This window comes from Molothrus aeneus, chromosome 6 (genome assembly GCF_037042795.1).
Source record: "Molothrus aeneus isolate 106 chromosome 6, BPBGC_Maene_1.0, whole genome shotgun sequence".
NCBI lineage: Eukaryota > Metazoa > Chordata > Aves > Passeriformes > Icteridae > Molothrus > Molothrus aeneus.
In genome coordinates this window covers 46,402,730-46,424,276 of record NC_089651.1, presented here as the reverse complement: position 1 = coordinate 46,424,276, position 21,547 = coordinate 46,402,730, and the positions used below count along the sequence as shown (strand labels likewise).

The window sequence follows — 21,547 nt, the reverse complement described above, 5'->3', positions numbered from 1 at the left end:
TTTAGAACAGCTGGTAGAATAAAAACAAAACAAACAAACAAAAAACCAAAATGAAACCCCACCAAATCACCAACCAACCAAGCTGCCAAAAGGTACTTTCTGTATTAACACTGGTAGTTATGTACCTGAGGCAATTGTCTCTGAGACTGACAAATGTAGGGTACTGTCTTTCAAGAATTTACTTGAGGCTTCCAAGGTGGACCTGGAAAGCTAGGAGGAGAAGATTGGAAAAGGTAGAGAACTGCAAGATCTTGCCTTCTGGGGAACAGAGGCTCATCTGTGTGCTTTCATCTGAGCTTTGGGTCACCCCAAACACAAAAAAACTCTCTTCTGACCTGGCAATTAATTAGTGATTTCGTTTTTTGTCAGTAATTTTCTTTATCTTTTTGTGACAACAAAAGTTGATTCCATTGTCATCATCTCTCAAATTTGCACTGTGCTGCAATATAGCTGTTTGGTAGAGAATGGACAAGAGCTACTGTCCTTATGACATGGCTTGGGTTTTGCCTTCCATCTAATTGTTTCTAGTATTTTATTGTTGTTGTTAGTAGCAACAGGAAAACTGTTTTACCCTTTGAGAAATAAATCATGGCAAGAAGCAAGATTGGAAGGAATTCCTAGCTATCAGAGTATGTGCTCTTTCTGTTCTCCCAGTCATTCCTTGATCTTTGTAACCTACACAAAACATAGATGGGAAGAGGCTAAATTTTGTTCTTTCTCAATGTGGTTGATAGAATTGTTGCCAGTTAAACGCTCAAAGATGATGGTGGTCCTGTTTCCCACAGTTTGTGTTCCCAGTCTTGCGTTTGACATGCATTCTTATTTCTTGGTTTTACATTGTATTGGACTGAAGGGGCCAAGTTTTATTCAATTGTAAGCCTGTCAATCTTCTAGATGATACATTGTGACTTCCCTGGCTTGATTACTTACTGTTCTGATGGGCTTAACATTTCACAAAGTTTGGTGAGCTTGAGTATGAAAAAAAATAGTTTGAAACAGTTTTCTGTTCTTAATATGTGTCATCATAAAATAAATTTCAGTAGTAGTGGTACTTTGGAGGTAAATTTGCCTATGCATAAAGAGATTGGAAAGGCTATAATATTTTTCTTCAAAGCAAGTTTTGGCTGTCAAGCAGGAAAATTGTGTCCACTCTACATAGCTGCACAGTAAAAAGGTGCCATGCCCACTGTGTACTTAAGAGGCAGAGAAATGAATGACTGTATGTAATTAAAGGTGTTAGTGAGTAAAATTAAATTTCTTTGAACAGCTGACTCTGTATTTTCTGCTTCTGGTTTTATATGTGTGACATCTGCATCAGTGTGAACCTTTCTACCAGTAGTGCTTGTTGGGTTGCACATATTCTCTGGATACTTTTCTGCTGTCTCCAGAGACCTGGCTGGGCCACCTGCTCTAGGTCATCTTGCTTGGATTAGGGCTATTGGACTAGATGATCTCCAGAGGTCCCTCCCAACCTCAGCCATCCTCTGATGCTGTGAATTCTTGCTGCTGAGTAGTCAGTGATGGAATCTTAAGTGACATCTCTGTATATATGTATATTGTTTTTCTTGTTTTTAATATAAACCTTGTAGAAATCTAAGAATAGTTTTAGCATTCGTTTTGATTTAAGTAGCTCCTGGGCCAGATTTATTGGGTGCTGAGCACAAAGTTGAATGAGTACTTGGAGACTTGTACTGACATTCCTCTTCAAGCTAATGCTCTAACTCATGGTTTGATACATTTTGAACAAAGCAAATGTCTGCTTTAAGTGCATAGTCCATTTGTTCCTGGGTGAAAAACCATGTGGTTCATGCTTTTTCTGCTAGGTGAATATGAAATCAGTTCTGGATCCAGGATTTCCAGATCCTTCTCTGGAAGAAAGCTCAATTTTTAAATGGCCTTCTTAGTAACTGTTCTGCAGGAGGCTACAAATTTTTCTTGTTTTCAGCTGTTTTATAGAAACCTCACTCTGAAATCTTTGTCTGGTTACTATATAGAGTAATTGACCTGTTTGGGATTCTTCTTGCTGTATACCACTCCTAGATACTCCTAGATTAAATTCCTTAGGGTTTTTTTTTGTTTTGTTTTTTGTGTGGGGTTTTTTTTTGTTTTGTTTTGTTTTTGTTTTGCCTTTTTTTGTTTGTTTTTTTGTTTGTTTGGTTTTTTTGGGTTTTTTTGTTTTTCTATTTGGGTACAATGATACTCCAAAATGTTTTAGGATATCTGAGAGAAAAATCATCATAAAATACTGCAGCATGCAGCCCTTCAGGTACTCTAAGCTTTCAGTTTTACCTTTAGAGAGACTGAGAGTTTTAGGGATTGAGTAGGAATAGTTTCTTTTCTCAGTTCCAAGCTAGTTTCCCTCTGGGAAGGCTTGGAGCACCAGAAGGGAGTTTACAAAGCAAATCTCAACTTCCTGGAATTCTGCACATCAATGTATGGCCGCCTTGGGATCCTGGAAATCTCATACTTGTCCTCTTTATCCCTTGTCCCTTTCCTACCCTGATTTTTTTTTCATTTTACCTTTTTTTAAAATAGTCCTGAGTTAGGACTTCAGTTTTCATCTTTTTTTTTGCTTTCTGGGCTCTAGGACAGAGCAGTTGAAGCAGCAGCATCTTCTATTCCCACAACTCCATGCTTCATTTAATTAATCTCACCTGATGCATTATCTTCATTTGAGACTAATGAAAACCATGATCTTTAAACTTCAATGCATTTGGACAGTTGGGCTTTTTAAGAGTCTAAAATATGTTACCTGAAATAGTTAAGATTTTGGTGAAGAGTGAGTGAAGTAATACAACATGGGATAGAAGGTGCTTCTAGATTTATCTGCTTGCTTACAAGGAAAGATTAAAGTTTGTTTGGCCAGTCAGAGTCTGTAGGTATTTTGTTCTGTATTTCTTATTCCTAAATACCTCCTATTCAAATTCAGCTCCCCAGGGCCTGAGTCTGAGGTTGAGCCTCTTTGCTTAAATCATTGTGGTAGGAGATTTTATCCTAATTATGCACTATTTTTCTTGCAGCTGTGTATTTCAGAGGAAAGGGAAATGAAATACTAAAAATATTTCTTTTAATCTATGCCATTTGGCATATAAGGAAGAAGGGGTGCTTTTCTGCATAGTCTTTCTTGCTGTAGATGTTGAGCTGTGGAGGGAGGTTCCATAAATATCATGTAAGTATTGATAGCACAGGATCATGTGTATTCTTGCCAGTGTTCCACAGCAGCATGATATGGGTGTTTAATTGCAGAGAAACATCTGGTGCATGGGGACTTGATAACAGGAGCAGGGTTGTTGATAGTTGTTGCCATAGTTGTGATAGCTGTTGTTATCCATGAGGTGTGTTTCCCTTATACCTTCCAAGTATCTCCTTCTGAAAAAAGTAATTATCAGACTCTTCAAAGTTTTTGTGCATTAATAATAGGAACACTTGAGAAACCACATATATAGTAGTCATGATCTGGGCAAATGTCAGTGTTTTGCTTTGGTTTTTATCTGAACCACCACAGGAAAAGTAATACTTTACTAGAACAGTTACTTGGTGCTCCACAGAGCAACAGGTAGCAAGCAGGTTCATTAGTTCTATTGAGACCACATCATCATTCACTATAATGTGTCTTGGTGTACTCTGGAATTGAATAAACTTTTAAAGTCACTTCTTGGAGTGAATTCTGAAGGCAAGAGAGAGCTCCCTAATCTGTATTCAGCTATGCTTTTTTTTTTTTGTAGTTGTATGCAATGTTGTCATTCTTTTCTTTCTCTCTCCTTCTTGCTAACCTTACTTTTAGAAAGGAATATAGAGCTAGGTATTCCTCTCACCTAGCCTGCTAACAACCCATGGGCTCTTCAACAAGTGCCTGGAGGTTGTGGTAGCATTCATCAGAAAAATGACTATTTTGCATTTTAGCATGTGATTCAGTGGATGGTTCAAGATAGACCAGGTTTTAAACTAAGTAAATATTAGTATTATAAGTAATCTTCATCATTCTTGACCAAGGATAAAAAAAGACTAATCCTCTATTTTAATTCTGTTTTTCTGTGAGTAACTGCTTTAGATTCTGATACTGTGGTGAAGAATTTGCTTCAAAAAGCAGATATTAAAAATAAAGTAGCAAAGTGGCTTTCATGATGATATTTTTAGAGACTATTTTACGAAGGCACATCATTGTGTGCTTTTTCCTATCCCCTATTTATGCCAGCCTGTATTCTTATTTTGAAGATGATTCATATTGATCCATACTGCACAGAGGGACAGCCATGTGTACATAAGGCTCTTCTCAAGCCATTTTGTACAAATGTCTAAGCTTTCTCTAAGCTGAAAGAAAGCAGCTTACATGAAGTGTCTGTTTTTTTATTTTTGCTTTGAATGCTAAGAGAAATGGGCCTTTCACCTAAAGCATCCTTGAGTTTGTCAAGGATGTTCCAAGGTGCTTGGAGTTGTCTTTGATTAAGGCAGAGGACATCCTATTAGTCAGGAGATTGTTTCAGTGATACTGTGATGTTGCAGAAGCAGATGGGCAGGTTAGGTTGTTCTTGTCCAAAATGGTTCTGCAATGCAGCTGTGATGTAAGTCATAAAATACCCCCTTAATCTGCTAAGTAATTGTTGTTGATGAATTCTTCAGCAGAGAAATAGATGAATAAGAGGGAGTCTTTTCTTTAATCAAGAATTTTATACTAAGCCATAACTGCATGAATTTCCTGAAAATGGGATACTGGATTTCATGATACTGAAACTGGTTTTGATCAGTTTTTCTTTTGAAACATCTGTTTAAACTGGCAGAGGGAACACTAAACTTCAAGTTATCAACTTTACACAGTTTAATTCTGTCTCTATAAAGTGTCTAATAGAAGAATATAATCTAGATCACTCATACTGTGCTGGAAGAAAAAGAAAAGCAATTCCTTCTCAAACAGTTCTTACATGATTTCAGGATGTCTTAAGGGATAGCTATAACTAATGGAAAACTCTTCTAGAGCTATGGCTTCATAAATGGTTTCCTTCAGAAATGTCCATGTAATTGGAATTTTGTTACAAGCACCATTGAATGTTATGGCACAGAATGGTTGATGCATAAAGCCAATGCTTTCTTCATAAAGTATTCACTCAGTAATAATTTGATTTAAAAGTTTGTTGCCAATATCTGGCCCTGATTGACTGACTTAGCAGATGAGAGATTCAGTAAATAAGAAAATTCTGCTTTGCAGTGGCTTTTATGGTTTGCAGTCTGTGACCTGCTGTTTTCAAGTGTTAGTCATCAGCAGCTGGCCCAGAGGAGCACTGCTGCCATGAAAGCCAGTCTGACAGTAACTCTGCCTCTGTCTCTCATGGCGCTGTGTCTCATGACACAGCTACAGGGAAAGGCTGAGCTGTGCTGGGTGTGAATGACCTGGAAGAGCAGCTTTTGTTTTGCTGCTCAGATCTGTGTGCAAGTTGCAGCTGCTGTTTTCTCCTCTCCCATGTTTCCTTTGAAGGAAAGTATGGGCACTACATGTCACTGCACTGTGACTGTCTCTAGCTCTGTGTGGATCATCAGCTTCTCTGAGTGGCATCAAGAATGGGAACAAAATACCTGGCTCCTATAGACTACTTTGATTCTCATCTTAAGATGCCAGGATAGTTTCAGAGTATGTGCCAGCTTTGTTCTTGCTTATGTCCTGTCTTTAGAAACATCAAATTTCTAAAGTTTTCAAGTCATTATCAGGAAGGTGAAGCTTATCATAGGGTCAAGGGGGGAGGATGAGAGAGGAAAAGGAGAGAGAGGATACATTAAATTTTCCAGAGGTGGCTTCTTGTTTCTCTCCTCTTCCTTTCTCCATTGTGAGAAATTCTGCAGTGTGTAAGAGAGGAACAATCTTACAGACTTTCTTTAGAGTGCTAGATTTATGTCTAGCACTGTCTTGTTCTATTGTGGCCCCACAAATGGGTGAGAAGATGGTCTTCCTCTTTCTGTGGTGTAGCTGATATGGCTACACTTTGCTCTTGCATGTGCTAGTGCTGTTGTTTGGTTACTTTTCCCCATTACTAATAGAGATGATTTCAGCAGTTTGTTTTACAAATCCTCACGCCTCAAGGTATGCATTTTCATACCTAGCAGTGAGAGGTTTATTTTCTTTTTATTTTGTGCCTGACCTGTTCTTTGGCTCATGTGTTGTAAGAATCCAAACTAGTTGTTTCACATGCCTCCTTGACAGTTTTGCAGTTTATATAAACAAAACATGTCTGGCAGCTGGGTCTGTTCTTAGCTCAACAGTACAGTTGTTCTTCCCTCTTTCTCCACAGAGACAGATCTACTGTATTTAACTTAAGTAAAGAAATGCTTGTTACAAGAGTGTGGACCAGAGCAGTTTTTAGGACCTATTTGAAGGATTGCATATGAGAGTGAAATGTACATGTGATACTTTCTTCTTTGGCACTTCTGAAGTTCTGCTATTTGAAGTGTTAAAGAATGCCAGTGATGGACCTCACTCTTTCATTGTAAATAGCCTTGGTGGTATTTCAGCTCCTGGACCAAAGCACTTGTTTTAGAGTGTCATTTAGATTCCTTGCTATGTTTGACAGTCTTGTTTCCTCGACCATCTTTCGAAATGGAGCTTGCTCAGTGAAGCATTACACTGAGTAAAAGGAAAGAGAAATGTTACTTGTTAAATGAAATTCTTTGGTTTCCATAAGTACAGATGAGAGAGGAAGTATCAACTTGCAAATCCCTTAAAACATAAAGTAACCAGTTTAACATATTTATACCCTTTAAAAAAGTTGTCACTTAGCTTTAAAAGTACAATTAACAAAATTAATCTTCATTGTTCTTCTCCCAGGTGGGACATCACCATGCTGACTTAAAGTATTGTTTTCAAATTTCACTCCTGTTTATTAATCCCCTTTTTAAAGGGGCTCATAAACAAAAATTGTTTACTCAGAGCAAGACTCTGGTGTCTTCTGAATATTATGACTAAAATAACTGTCTTGGAAGGACCCGCCAGTGACTGACTCTTTGAAAGGCAATTAACTGCATATAGTGAACTGAAGTTCAGTTTTGTAAGTTTGGAGTGGGCCTCTGATCTGAGAGCCTTTCACACAGCCCATGTTAAACTCCTTGAACCAAACTAACCTGCTTTGAATTCTTGTACAGCATCACTTGTCTGCTTTTTTTGAGGAGGAAGGGGAGAATACTGACTTGAGGTTAATGTTTTAATTCTTTTTATCTTAGAACACAGGAGACTTGATTCTACAGTGAATCAGGCAGGGAAAAGATAAATTGAAAAGTAAAACAAAATATCACCTGACGTGATAAACCCGAATACTTAATGTTGTGTTTGCTTTGGTTGGTTTGTGTTTAAAATCCAGGCAATGTTAGTGAAATGAAATTGTTTCTAATACTTCCTGTGTTTGTTGTTTTTACAGATGACATGGCAGAGCTTCTTCTTGGGGAATCCAAACTAGAACAATATTTGAAGGAAAATACTCTTAAGTACAGTAACAGTCCCCGGGGCCCCCAGCCAAAGCTGACCGAGGTCAGGAAACATCTCACGGCAGCACTTGATAGGGGTAATCTCAAGGTATGTAAGTCAGCCTGAGCAACAATTAGAAAAGTTGAAATTGATTGAAGTATTGGGGAAAGGTTCCTTAAAGTATACTTGCAGATTCTGAAAGTGAGATTAATACAAGAGAGCATTTCTGTCAGAATCTTCTAATGTTCATAACCATTCTGGTCCTTCTTTTACTTAACTGTTGTTGTACCTACATTGTCAGCTTGCCTCTTCTGTACCCAACATCCATCTTTTCAGAGATCAAAAGAAGCTTCTTTTACACTCATCTGTAACATTATGTTTTCAGTGGCTTTTGGGAGTATTAATTTCTCTTTCTTTTCCCTCTTCATTCCTCCATTAGTTCTTTTTTTCAACACATTTATTCTGCCCTGATACTTTGAAATGGTGTGAATTAAATATGTAGGCTGTGGAACATATATCATTAAGTTTTGATGCTATGTTATTTTCAACTGTGCTTGTGTTAGAAAAAGAAGTCATATGAGGAGCTGTAATGATAGGCTGCCTTTAAATAGTTTTATCACCTGGAAAAGCTGGTTTCCAACTGAGAGGTATTTCTGGTACCCGTGTAAATACGCATGTGAATATCTAAAATGGCTGGTAATGCTTTTCAGTAGCTTGCTGGAATGAGATTTAGTGAATTCCCCCCTACTTCAAGCTTCTCAAATATTACACAAGACAGGATTTTGTTCATTTGTTGCTCTGTTAGAAGAAATATTCTGGGGGTAACAGAAAACATACGTAATAATTATCAGAAAGAATTAGGTGTGTTTTCTTAGGGAAAACCCTTTCTTATTTCTCTTCCTTCTAGCCAGAATTCCTACAAGAAGCCAACCTAATAATGGCCAAATTAAACTATGTGGAAGGTGATTACAAAGAAGCTCTGAACATATATGCTAGAGTTGGTGTTGATGACTTGCAGCTGACTGCAGTGGCACCTTATCGGCTACGGATTATTGCTGAAGCGTATTCTACAAAGGGTAAGAGTGCTCTTTCCAGTATCATCATGTGGAAGTAGTTTTTAAAAGTTAATTTATATCTTGTCCAAAGATGAAGAATCTTTTTAGTTTGAATGTCATCTACACAGTAGTGGAATGCCATATTTGTAGATAAAATAAGAGGATGGTTTGGGTCCTTTAAATTATTCTGAGTTTGTGATAGTTGACAAGACTTTTACCTCAATTAATATTCTAACTGTGATATCACTGTACTCTGATCTCATCAAATTTTTTGAGTGTATGTATTTAAAAGTCCTCTCATAAATGTCATAGTAGCTGTGGCTAGTTGCCAAAAGTATTATCACTGTTGCTGAAAATTAAGGGCTACAAAATGCAGTGCATTTTTGTGCTGGCTGTGGGCAGAATGGAGAACTTTGATTCACAGTGATGCTTTTTACTGAATGTTAAAATGCTCAGCCTAAGCTAGGTTGCATAGTTAAATTGCCACTTAATTGAGAAGAGTATTAATAACATGATAAGTGACTTAAAGCAATTCATCACTCGTGCACTTTTAATTTTTTCTAATATGAATATAGATTTTTTTAAAAATTCAGAAAGTAAAGGTAATTAAAAACGACTTTTTTCTTTAGTACTCCAGTATAGTGAAAATTGTAATGCTGGCCTCATGTCTTAAGGTGGCAGTGCCACTTCAGTTTAGAAAACTGTAATAGACTTAGGGCTGGCCAGTGTGTTGGGGAGAATGGCAGTTTCTATGCCAGGGGCTTATTACAATTTACTGAGTGAAGTGTTTGCTTTGGTCTGCTGTGTTTAAGCGTGGCTTTGGTTGCATATGTACTTTTTGTTATGGCAAGAGGAGAGTCAAAGGCAGCAAAAAATTTGTGAGAGACTTCTATAGCTTTGACTGACAATTGATCAGGGATTGTTTTCCACCAACACTGTCCTCCAGTAGATGTTAGACAAGCATGAATCATGTCCTATAGAGATGTCAAGGAAATAAGGGAACTAACTGGTAGCAGGGACAAAAGGATGCTTCATAAGTCTGGTCACTAGATTAAAGTGAGAAGTGGGAGTATAGGGGAAATTCTTGTATATGATGTAAATCTGCTCAGTTTTCTCAAACAGCATCTCTGTGGGCTTTGGAGCAGTGTCTGCTTTGGGTACACTTTCACTCAGGATTGTGGATTTTGGCTGTTCTTTTTGTTTTGTTTTTTAAATCTATGAGGATGTCTGTTGAATTTGTCATGTTCTTTCCATGGACTTGAACAACTTAAGAATCTAAATTTGCTTTTATCTCCAAGGAATTTAATTGAATCTTTTCCCAGAGCTCAACTCTTCTGGCTTTGTTTTATTTGGCCTCATAAGGATATAAACCAGTTGAAAACATAGTGGCATAAATTTTGTGCATAAAATTAGTATTGTTAATTTTACTTAATTCAAACATAATGTATTAGAAAATAGAAAAACAGATACCTTTTCTACTCTGGAATATTTTGTATGTTCGGTTTTTTTTTTTTTAAATGACAACAGAAATACAGCGTATTTGCTGTCTAGATGTGTGGGGTTTCTTCTTCTGATTTCAAATTTTATTCTTAAAACATTGAATTCTGTCATATTAGGCCTGATTTGTTGTGATGGGATTTCATTTCCAGTTTGAGTGAAATTGCAGGACAGTTTGGGTTGGAAGGGACCTCAAAGATCATCTCATTCCCAGCCCCCTGCCATGGCCAGGGACACCTTTCACTAGACCAGGCTGCTCAAAGCTCCATCCAAACTGGCTGTGAACATTTCCAGGGATGGGGCATCCACAGCTTCTCTGGACAGTCTATTTCAGTGCCTCACCACCCTCACAGGAGACAATTTTCTTCCTGACAGCTAATCTAAACCTGCTCCCTTTCAATTTAAAGCCTTCATCCCTTGTCCTGTCCCTACATACTCTTGCAAAATGTCTGTCTCCAGCTTTCTTGCATGCCCATTTAGGTACTGGAAGGTAACTTAAGGTCTGCATAGAGCCTTCTCCAGGCTGAGCAACCTGACCTCTCTCAGAAGATTAAAAAATTTTAATTTCCTTTCTTCTCATAGTAGAGGATTGCAAGACTATAGTCTTCTGTGTGATATAGAATGAGGTGATAATCACCTTAAATTCTAATTCTTGAATTAAAATCACCTTAAATTCAGTCTTAAATTTCGTATTCAAAGTCTGGACAGGTTTAGAGTAGCTGACAACTAAATAGCATATGTTTTCTACCCAGTAGTGTGCATTTAATCTCACTCTCTTGCCCATTTCTGGTCAATGTTTTTCTTTCTCCTTTTAAGAGTGACTGTAAACTTTACAGTCTGAATTCAGAGTCTCTTCAGAGGTGACTGAGGCTTGTAAGTATTACCAAACCAAATACAAGTTATTCTTACAGAGATTTTGTGCTTCACTGGGACTTTTATTTCTGCTTGTATGTACAGGGAAAACTAGATCATAGAAGGTTTATAAAACTCTTCCGAGGATTTAGATTTTATTTCTTTGGCAGTCATAGCACCATGTTATTAAGCAGTGAGGGACTGTCCATGCCTGTTTGCAAGCATTGGCCCAGATGCACCATTTAATGCTGCACCATGCAGTGAAAGGTACCTGCTGAAATTTCCCTGTTTGAATCCAGTTCCAGTGGATTTGCTGTCTTGTATACTATTGTATAGTGGTCAAATACTGATATTCTTACCACTGAGAAAGGCAGAGGGCAGATAACAAATGGTAGTTAATTATTTAATGTGGGACCACCTCCATGTACTTACTTTTCACTGTGATGCTTCATTCTGTAACCCCAGAGGTGATGGATTGAGAGGGATGCAGGAGTTGACATGTTTATTTTTCTACAGTTGTTACAGGGTACTTATATGAGCATGTTGACTGTAACCATAGACAGTTCCACAGCTCACAACAAGCCCTTGGAAATGAGCTGCTTTCCAGATGGCTCATCTTCCTCCTGCACATGGAACACACCAAGGGTGTCTCTCTGTTCCTCACAGCCAAGGAAGGGTCTGTATGTGTGTATGGATGCAGCAAAGTAGTAAATGGAATCAGGGTCAGCTTCAAGCTAAATTCTGCTGGAGTTTTATCTACTGACAGCTAAAAAGACGGGGAAGAACAGCAGTAGTGACAATGGTGGGGAGAAAAAATGGAATTGGAACATGAAAGGGAAAACCAGACAACTAAGCCATCTACTGCCCGTGGTGCACTCATGGAAGGGGTCCTCACATTTTTATTACATAAATGAGTTAAATGCTCATATATGTATCTTTAAAATAATGCTTTTAGCTTTTTATGCTGCTTACAGCTTTAGTTGAGGACAGCATATTTAGAAGACTATATATAAGAGGCATGATATGGAATGATAATAAGTCAATCCAAGGATTCAAGGACTCTCAAACCCAGCAAGGAAGATTAAATGACTGCTATTATTTTCTTGGAAATATCTAGTTAGTGAAATGCTGCTTCAACTCTTCCAAATAAAGTTTCTTGCTAGATTTGTCAAAATGCAGCATTGTAAAATTTCAACAAATTTAAAAGAAAATCCTATCAACTTACCTTTTGAAATATTTTCTGTTTCCATTACATGTGACCCTTTGCAAGCCTCTGGTGTGTGGGGAATCACAGGCTCTCAGTGCCCAAGAAGTGCTGGAAAGTGGTTCCTTTCTGTTGCTCATTCTAGGAAAAGTGTGCAAAATTGTTACTGTGGTGATGAATGCATGGATGTATTTTATCAGACTGAAATAGTTTATGGGACAAGTTGTTTGGCTTCAATTTTTTTTCCTGGTTTCTGGCAACAAAAATAACTTCTAGTAGTGATGTCTTGTGCTTTATCCTGACTTGCAGAAGATGTGGGATGATCTGATGAAAAGGTATCTGCTTCTGTGTCCATTAAAACAATGGGGAGCAGACTAACTGTGAATGCATGAGGCAAAGCCTCAGAAACTCGTTTAGTATAATTCCAATATTTTCCTGCCTTTTCTTCACACTTTTCCTCAAATTCACATGTTAAAAGCAGAGCTGTAGAAGAAGATTATTTTCTTTTATGTAGTTAACTTCATGGAGTAGCATACCTTTTTGACTTTACACTGATGTTCTTATGTGTATGCCCATAGAATAATTACACCTAGTGTTTTCTTTAAGGAAGGAGCTAATTTTGATGCTGTGCTTCTGAGTAATGATTCTGTATGGGTATGTAGAAGGTGTTGTGTGGGATAGAGTGTTAATAAAATCATACTTTTTGTATTAAATGCATAATTTTTAAGAATTCAAAGACTTGCTTGCAAACATATTTTCAGTGGGACATATTTAAAATACAGTATAAAACATAAATTGAGAAGATGAAGCTTTTCAAATCAATGGACCACTTAGTATTTGCAAAAACATGAGGATACTTATTCGGATCTGTTGGTTAGCTTTTCCCCCATCTGCTTGTAAATTTATTTGACACATAAGCAGAGGAGAAGCATAGAATAAAACAATTTTCTGTAGCAAAATGCCTTTGGTTGGAGTTGCCAGCTTATTTCAAGAGGGTGTGATGAGGGAGAGAAAAATAGGCATAAAAGAATGACATTGCTGAGGAGACAGGCAGGTTTGCATGACTGTTGTGGCAATGTGTTAGCCTGAGAGCAGATGTATGAAATTGCTGGAGCTGGCTCTCTGAAGCTCTTGCCTGTTGGTCACAGGAGCATGTCATACCTTTAATATGAAATTTTAAGGAGCAGTACAAAAAAAATCAGATTTTCTTTTCTTCTGCCACAAGTATTACTTGGCTATCAGTATGGTTATTAGAGATGTCTTATGTGGATTGAGCAAAGCTAAGAAATGAGGCTGGGCAGGGGAAGGAGGAAGGAAAGACAGTCTTGAGATTGTGGTGACAAGTCTTGGCTCAAAGTAAAACATAGAGGTGTTTAGTGCATTTCTGGATGCATTAAATACTTGATATTTAAGTATCCTCATAGGAAGAACTACTTTCTGATAGGTAGGGAAGGTTCCCCTGTTCAAAAGGTTAAGTTTGTCTCTTTAGGGTCTGTTTGTTTACTTTCTTCCCTAGATCAGTTTAATTGGCAGTGCTCAGTTCTGAGATTGAGGAGGATCTTAAACTCATGAAGAATTGAAAATAAGACAAGTTATGAATCCATGAAGAAGTAAAGTGTATGTATGTCTTTTTCTTCTCATGTTGAGCTTGTGTTACTAGCTCCAACTTTTCCTACTTCCTTCTCTTAAAAGGCCAATCAGAAAAAATCTTTTATGTGCTGTTGCCATAGAGAAGCATGTATTTATAATCCATTTTAATATTGGGTGAAGCTAATAATCCCCTAGGGTTGTGGCCTCTGGGAAAAGAACAATTAAGTTTCTGCAAGTTTTCAGCAGTATATGAATGAGGTAATATACTGGAAAGCATGCATAGGCATTATTCAAATACTGTGCAGGCAGTATCTACTATGTTTCTAAGCAGTTTTGGTTGCTTATGGAAGCAGAGATGAAACGCATGCACAGTGGGATATTGAGGTGTTATTTTGGGGAGGAGCAACTTGTCAGGAACTCTGCAATAGCAAGCTTTTATTTAAATAGGAAATAAGCTTATTGAAATTTTAGATAACGTAATTCTGATATTGCTGCCTAAGTCAGAAGACATAATTGAAAAAATGAATTTATAACACTTGGCATTACAAATTAGTGATCCTTTCTAAAAATGCTTGTAGAGGAACATAGAAATTTGCAGGTATGACATTTCTTAAAGTCTGCAAATTAGTAAACTTGATTTTAGTAAAGTGTTTATAATTAACACAGTGCATAGATTCACACACAACTTCAGGTATCTGTCAAGATGACTGTTGCATTACAGTAATGAATTCCTGTTAAGTGTGTGAGGGATATTGTTTTATAAGTTAGATTGTGACATTACAGAATTTTAGCTTTATTGCTGCAGGTCATGTTACATTTTTATTGCCTACATCTTTATTTGAATAACTGTGTTTACATTTAAATGATGTATGCTGAGAAAGGTGAGGCTGTCTTTACTGCTGCTCACCCATATTCAAATTTAATGTTGCATTTACCAAGTTAAATGATTGGCTATTAATTAGTTCTGTTTACAGAAACATGGAAATACTCATTAGGTTCAGTGGCAGTGTCAGGTGCATGTGGATTGCTACTTTGCAGCTAGGAAAAGATGCTGCACTTAACTTTAATCATATGCAATTGTAATGGGATCTTGTGCACTGCTAGCCTGTGTCAGCAGACACCAAGCAACTCTCATGGAAGAATGCTAAATGAAAGCTGGTTTAGTAATTATGCTGGGGATCTCTAGACTCATTAGGCAATGGGTCAAGAACTCAGGTTCCCCCCCTCTGCCTGTCTTGCTGTGCAAGTGTTGCAGACTGTCAGTGAGCATTTTGCAGACCATGGCTAGAAGGCCTGTGTCGTAGGGAGTTCAGATTTTCTCCATTAAAACTTTTCTTTCCCCAGACTACATTTATGACATCTGCCCTGCTGGAGCAGGGACTGGAAGGAACCCAGGCATTTGTCCTGCTTTCCTAAGTACTGCTTTTAGCTCTCTTATTTGAAAGCTAAACTCTAAAAGAGAATACTGTATTTCTTATTAAAATAGAATTCTTTAGGACCTGGGCAGTTTGGTGGTGTCTTATTCTTAGTTTCTCTCAAATCTTTAGAATTTCTTCAGAAACCTTCTTTGGCAGAGTGAAGAGAGTTTAAAAATGGTGGGCTCCAATTAAAAAGTAGTGATCCTGGCCTCTTTTTCTCATGCCACAGGAATAACAGGTATTAAATAGAGCTTGTCTTTTTTCCTTAGAGGTGCTTGTAGGAGCAATCCTAACACTTTACAGCAGAACAGTGTAAATTTCATAGTTATATAATTTCCTGTTCCCTGAGCAAAGAGCTTCCTTGATGCCCATTCCATATACTGGTGTGCAGCATTTCTGCTTTTGGGGAGTGTTCAGCAGAGATCCACTCACTCCAGGATGTGCAGCAACAACCAGTCCTTTTTCCAGCTTTTAGCTCTAGCTTGAACTTTTTCAGCTCTGCCACAAGATGCTGGCCTATTAAAGGGCTATGCTGTAGCAAGAATTGGCTGGCATATGGTTATTAAGAAACAAATGTGTGTGCGGAAAAATACAGATCTCTTCTATGTAAAAGATATTTCAAAAGTCTGTTTCTTAAGAAAATACAAAAATTGGAATGCATTATATTTAGAGGAAAAGTGTGACCAATTGTTTCACAACAGTTTTCTCAGATGATGTTAAAAGAAATCCCAAAATATTGTTATGCTTTTTTTACTTGGACTAATAAGTAGGTATTCAATTCAGAAAAAAAGTTATTTCTCATTTTTCATCCCTTTTTAACTCTAAGAAACTTCAAGACACTTAGAAGCTTTAGCATAACTATGGCATTAGAAAAGATGTAGTAATGAAATTACATTGCAGTTTGAGCATGCATGATAAAATGCTCTGTTCTACCTGAAAGATTGTGCTTATGTTACTCTGGGTTTAGTCTAGAATGGAATTTAATTCTCTGTAAGTAGTCTGTGTTTAAAAGAGTGGGTAGCCAGAGGAGCTTCCCTTAAAATCTAGTGTGCTAAGAGCAGGGGATATTGGCCTTTTTCCAGTGGCTTTTTTGGAAAGCAGGTGTACTAAACTAGCCATAAAATAGGAGACTTTGCATTCTGACAGTTGTTGGAGATGTTTTCCCTTGAGTCTTGGCATAATGGGATGGGCAGTACAAGGTACTTAAAAAAATAGAGAACTTATTTTTGTTTCCTTAAATTGTCTAAACCAACAGGCAATAGGCAATCTCTACAGTGTATCTGGAGTAACTGTAAAAGGTACTTTATTATAAATATATTTGCTTAAATTTTATTCTGTTTCTCTTTTCCTTTATAATAATTACTTTGCAAATATCAGTAGGGAATTGAAGACAAAAACGGCCCCATGCTTTGCTTTCTAAAAAAATCTCTGAAAAAAATTCTCTGCAAGCAAGAAAAATCTTTGATTGAGGACTTAATTAGTCCTTTCCCTCAGTGAGATTAGCAGTGTATGTTCTAAGTTCAGAAATAAATAAATGTGGGAGTTCCTTGATAGCAATAACAATATGCTAAACATGAGGTTTCTTTAGAAGGAGGTGAAAAGGGGCTTTTTGTGTACAGCATTTGGAACACTTACCATATAATGTATCAACACTTTGCATATCATATATAGGGAAGACAAAGTTCTGTATACTAAAATACACTTGTGTTTTACATGTCTATGTAAGGAAAACACGAAGCAAACCCAGAAATCTTTATGTATTGAGGCAGCTCTGTCTCTTGAAAAAGCATGCTTATTGGCTTAAGTGTAGAACAGTAGTTCACTGTTTTTCCTCTGTCCTTTGCTTTCTCTACTGGAAACAGGAGATAAACAATGGGGTCCATTATTATTTGTGGTCTCTAAAATGTTATACAGACAAGGTACTGGCTGGGATAATGGAGAATCCTCACATACACAATGCTCTAGTGGTTCTGTTGGTTTTTTTTGGAATGATATCAGTAGTGATCTGTGTGGTAGGAGCACTTGGTAAAGGTCTGAACTGTGCTGTGGATTCCCTTTTGACCTTTGAGCAACTATGGTGAAATGGGAGTGTGGCTTAATTGGTTTTCCTACAGAACTGAAGTCTGGGGTTTTTTTGACATAAAAATGGGTGTGAGGACTTCTTAAAAATAGTTTGTTACTTGTTCTTGCTGGGGCATCCACTTTTTTTGGGTAGTGGTCAGCTTCTGCAAATGCGGAGGTAAGACCAGCCTGGTCTTCTATTTGTAAAAAATGTTTACTTGGCTTAACCTTGGCCACTGATTTGAGACTACAGACACAAGAATGCCACTTATTCCAAGTGATAAAACTGTCTAGTGCTTGCTTTCTGAATATTTTACAAAATATGGGTAACTTTTTGAAAGTTTAAGGAACGCCGTTGCAAGTTACATTATAATTGAAATATCAGGAATATTATTTTGTTGTCCAAATACAACAAAATAATATTCCTGATATTTATTTATTCCTGTTTGTTGCTCCTCTGCTCTTATGACAAGCAATTTTAGAGTTACCTTGCAAAACATGTAAACTTAATTAGTATGGACTCGTATTTGTTTCACTGCTTCTCACTTTCTTTTCCCTCAGGAGTCATCTTGCTTGATATCAAGACTAGATATGTATGAGATAAGTGTCTCCCAAATTAAAACTGACCCAGTTTGTTGGAAGCTTTTATCTGAAAATGATTTTAACTGGAAGGGCTTAAATTTAAAAGCCTTGAATATCAAAGTCAACTTGTGATACCAGGTGTCATGATACTCTTGAATGCAGAATCAAACAAAATAAAAGTTAAATAAAGCAATAGCTATGGCCTTTTTTAGCAAATGCAGTAACATTTTATAGCAATAACCTGTACTTTTTTTTTCCAAATATCTTTAAGTAGTGTATAAACAGTTAAAGAAATGCCTATCCTTTGGGGGAGAATGGCAGATTCCTGCCTGGCAGGTGTGGGAAGAATCACAAAAGGGACAATTGACTTGTCTGATTCTATGACAAGTCTTCAGCAGATAAATAAGGGTTATATGTGTGTTTTGAACTTCATGTGTTTCTCTTTTGTATATGTTACCATGTGCTTGTTCTTGTTTTTGAGGGCCTAATATAATGATCCATATTTTAATTAACATCTTTTCATCTCTCAGTATTCTTATGAGGAAGTGGGCAGTATACCATGCAATTGTTGTTGCTCTGTATATCAATTTAAAATTAAATAGTACTTTTATATACTTTAATACATTATTCATTAAATTTCATCTGTATTTAAGAAAAAAAAAATGAGTAGTCTGGAGTGATTTGTTTTAACAAAATTATAATTATGAAAAGCATAATTTATTAAAGGTTTTTCCCCTAGTTGATATGTTTTCATTTTGAATTCAGCATTAAATTGCAGTTTTTACTTTTGTCATCAAAACAAATACAGCATGCAAACCATTCTTTTAAGTGGTCATTTCAGAATAGATCTCCAAATAAACTTCCTTCTCCAAAGCATCACATGGTTAAAATATATATCATTTCCTGGGTTTAATAAACATACCAACAAAAAAAGTGAGTGCTAGTTATATAGAAGCATTTCTCTAAGAAGTAGTGTTCTGTACTTCATCAAAGAACACTTAAAATTTACTATGTCCCTGCTGTATTACTTAGAATTTCTGGCTGAACACTGAGGTGTTTTCACATCATAATGAAAAATTCTCAGCTAAAATAAGAAAATGTCTTTGTAGTGAGGTTTTTCAGATTTAAATATTATAGTTATGGCCATAAAGTTTAAAAATAGAAAGAATAAATCTGACTCAGATCTACAAATAGTTGAGTAATTTGCTTGATGTAGGAGATGGTTACTTGGGGGCATTGGCTGTTCATAGTGTGGGAGAGAAGGAATGAGGAGGAGTGATTCACACACAAATTACCTGGTGCTTTCAGTCATTTGATGCGGTTATTGCAGTGCCTTTACTGTATTCTTTAGTCACCTCCGAGTCTGAAGATGTACATGTAGGATTAGCAGGAGTTTTAGTCCTGGTTTCAGGATTCATACTGGATTTGGGATTTTGTGTTAACTGGATGTGTAGCACATAAAGCTCTAAGATATGTGTTGTTTGTACTGGTAATAGGGTGGTCTGAAGGGTAAAGGTGGCCAACAAACTGTGATACACACTTAAAGCATCCTCTCAAGCCTGAAATCTGGCCAGAAATCTTGATTTGTACTACTTGGCATTCTACAGACATATGCCCAATATATAACTATGTGTTTTGTTGATGTTTTCTGTTTTTTCTCCAGCAATGGATTCTCAAAACTTTCAACAATGAATAGAGAATACAGTAATTTAAAGTGTGGATTATATTAATGTGGGAGCAGTTGAAGGCACTTTAGGACTAGCATTTACTGCTGGCAGGCTGGAAGAATGACCTGAAATAAATCTCTTAACATGTGGATAGTGCTGCTGCAGATGCAATTAATTATTCAAATAAATATAAGGTGAAATAGTTGACTTGAAGGATATGAGCTGGTGGTCTCTTGCAGATCATAAGTGGAAGATAATTTTTACTAATATGTAAGAGAAGTCACAAAAGTTCAGCTGATTTTTAATACTTTTTTTAGAAGTATCCCTTATGAAAAGCAGGAAGTCTTTCATCTTCTCTGCTCAGTGCAGTTGAGGCCTCCAAGTGGAGCCATGTATCCTCTTTTGGCACAGTGAGTCAAGGTGGAGGTAACCAGTTGGAGAGTGTCCAGAGGAGACAAAAATGATTAGCTATCAAAGAAGCATGAGAAGAGAAATTGGTGAGAATTGATATTTCTTCTTGAGAGCATGTCTCTCTCTCTAGATGAATCAAAGAATATTCTGAGTTGGAAGGGACCCAGGAAGATCATGGAGTCCAACTTGTACACGAATGGCCCATAGGGGGATCAAATCCATGACCTTGGTGTTATTGGCACTGTGCTCTAACTTGCAATGTTTTGTGAAGAACAGAATAACCTTTCTATGAGGATGAATCAAATTAATTAATCTAGAGAGGGAGACTTAAGAACTGGGAAAAAATACTATTTGTGAGAATAGTTGAGCTCTGTGGTAATTTGCATATGAAGGCCAGGGCATCCCTAGTGTCAGAAGTTTTAAGAACAGGTTGGTCCAGTGTTAGGGGTTGCTTGATTCCTCCATCAGATAAATGGATTTATATTCTCAAGGTCCTTTCCAGCACTTTAATTATCTTGAAAATAACTGTAATTGAAGTGTCTTGTGTAGGAGTTAGTATTGATTAGTAAGAGTTGTTGGATTTTTTTTAAGACAAGTGAAGATTTTTTTTTTACTTCAAAGCACCATTTGATGTATTTGTTGGGTAGGTCCCGAGCAGAAAAGACTTACATGGCCTCGATGAGTGAACTACCTCTTCTAAATTTAAATACAAAAATTACACTTCCTAACACATTGTTTATTTTGAATGTATTTGTTTTTATAGATACTTTTGTCTTGCACAGTGACTGAGTTAATATTACCTTGAGTGCCTTTTGTCTCTGTACCTTGGTTTCTATGATCATTCTGGAAAACTGAAGACATAGTAATGTAAAACTGGTATAGAAAGACACTATATATTTTTATGGTAGATTGTCAAAATGCCTTTTAAATCAAAATTGATTTAAAAATTGCTGCTTCTGGATTTATAATTATTAAGGAGGACTAATTTTTATTTATATATTTATTAGTGTCTGTTTTAGGGGACCATACCTTCATTTCCTTTGTTTCTTCCCCTGAACTAAAGGAGCTGAACCTGGACTATGTTTTAGCTATTAATATTATATGACATTAGTTTTTAATGCTTTGTTTGAATTTTTTTTGCCTCTCAAGGTCTCTGTCTTGAGAAGTTGCCAATATCTTCCTCAGCGAGTAATCTCCATGTGGACCGAGAACAAGAAATTGTCACATGCTATGAGAAGGCTGGGGATATTGCTCTTCTGTACCTTCAGGAGATAGAAAGGGTAAGTTGGGGTGGTCTTCTAAATTAAACATTTAAAGATTGGCATAAATGCCTTTTTGAAAGAAATTTGTGTGACCCTTTATTTCTAGGAGATAGGCACTGTTGATTTTTATTTAGACTTTGAGGTACATTTGGGCAAAGTGCAGTACACTTGGGCCTGTGTTCTTTGGCTTGTGAATGCTGTTAGAGTGAAGTGAGCTGACAATACCCCTCTGATCCTCTTTGAGACCCATTGCTTGCAAGCCTCAGGCCTGTCACTTCACAGCTGTCTTTGAAGGAGTTGGAAGACACATTTAGGGTCGTGAAAAACAGGGAAAAGGGGGAAGAAAACTGATGTGATGGGGGGAAAAGTAATTCATACTGTTTTTAAAATACATACAGGTTTTTATTTTCTGAGGGGTTTTGCTGTTTTATTATTTTCTTGTAGTGGCTGGTAGACTGTGTGCACCATCGAAAGCTGATTACATTTTGACAGCATTTTTAATGC

General features: G+C 36.9%; 1 protein-coding gene across 1 annotated transcript in view; it reads left to right on the top strand.

The window, feature by feature from the left end:
* The window catches only part of TTC7B (tetratricopeptide repeat domain 7B), a 118,349-nt gene that overhangs the window by 7,325 nt on the left and 89,477 nt on the right, over positions 1-21,547 (top strand). The window contains exons 2-4 of the mRNA XM_066551965.1: positions 7,398-7,552; positions 8,352-8,520; positions 20,931-21,061. Of these exons, the coding sequence (XP_066408062.1) occupies positions 7,398-7,552; positions 8,352-8,520; positions 20,931-21,061 (455 nt within the window). The remainder of the gene's footprint in view (positions 1-7,397; positions 7,553-8,351; positions 8,521-20,930; positions 21,062-21,547) is intronic.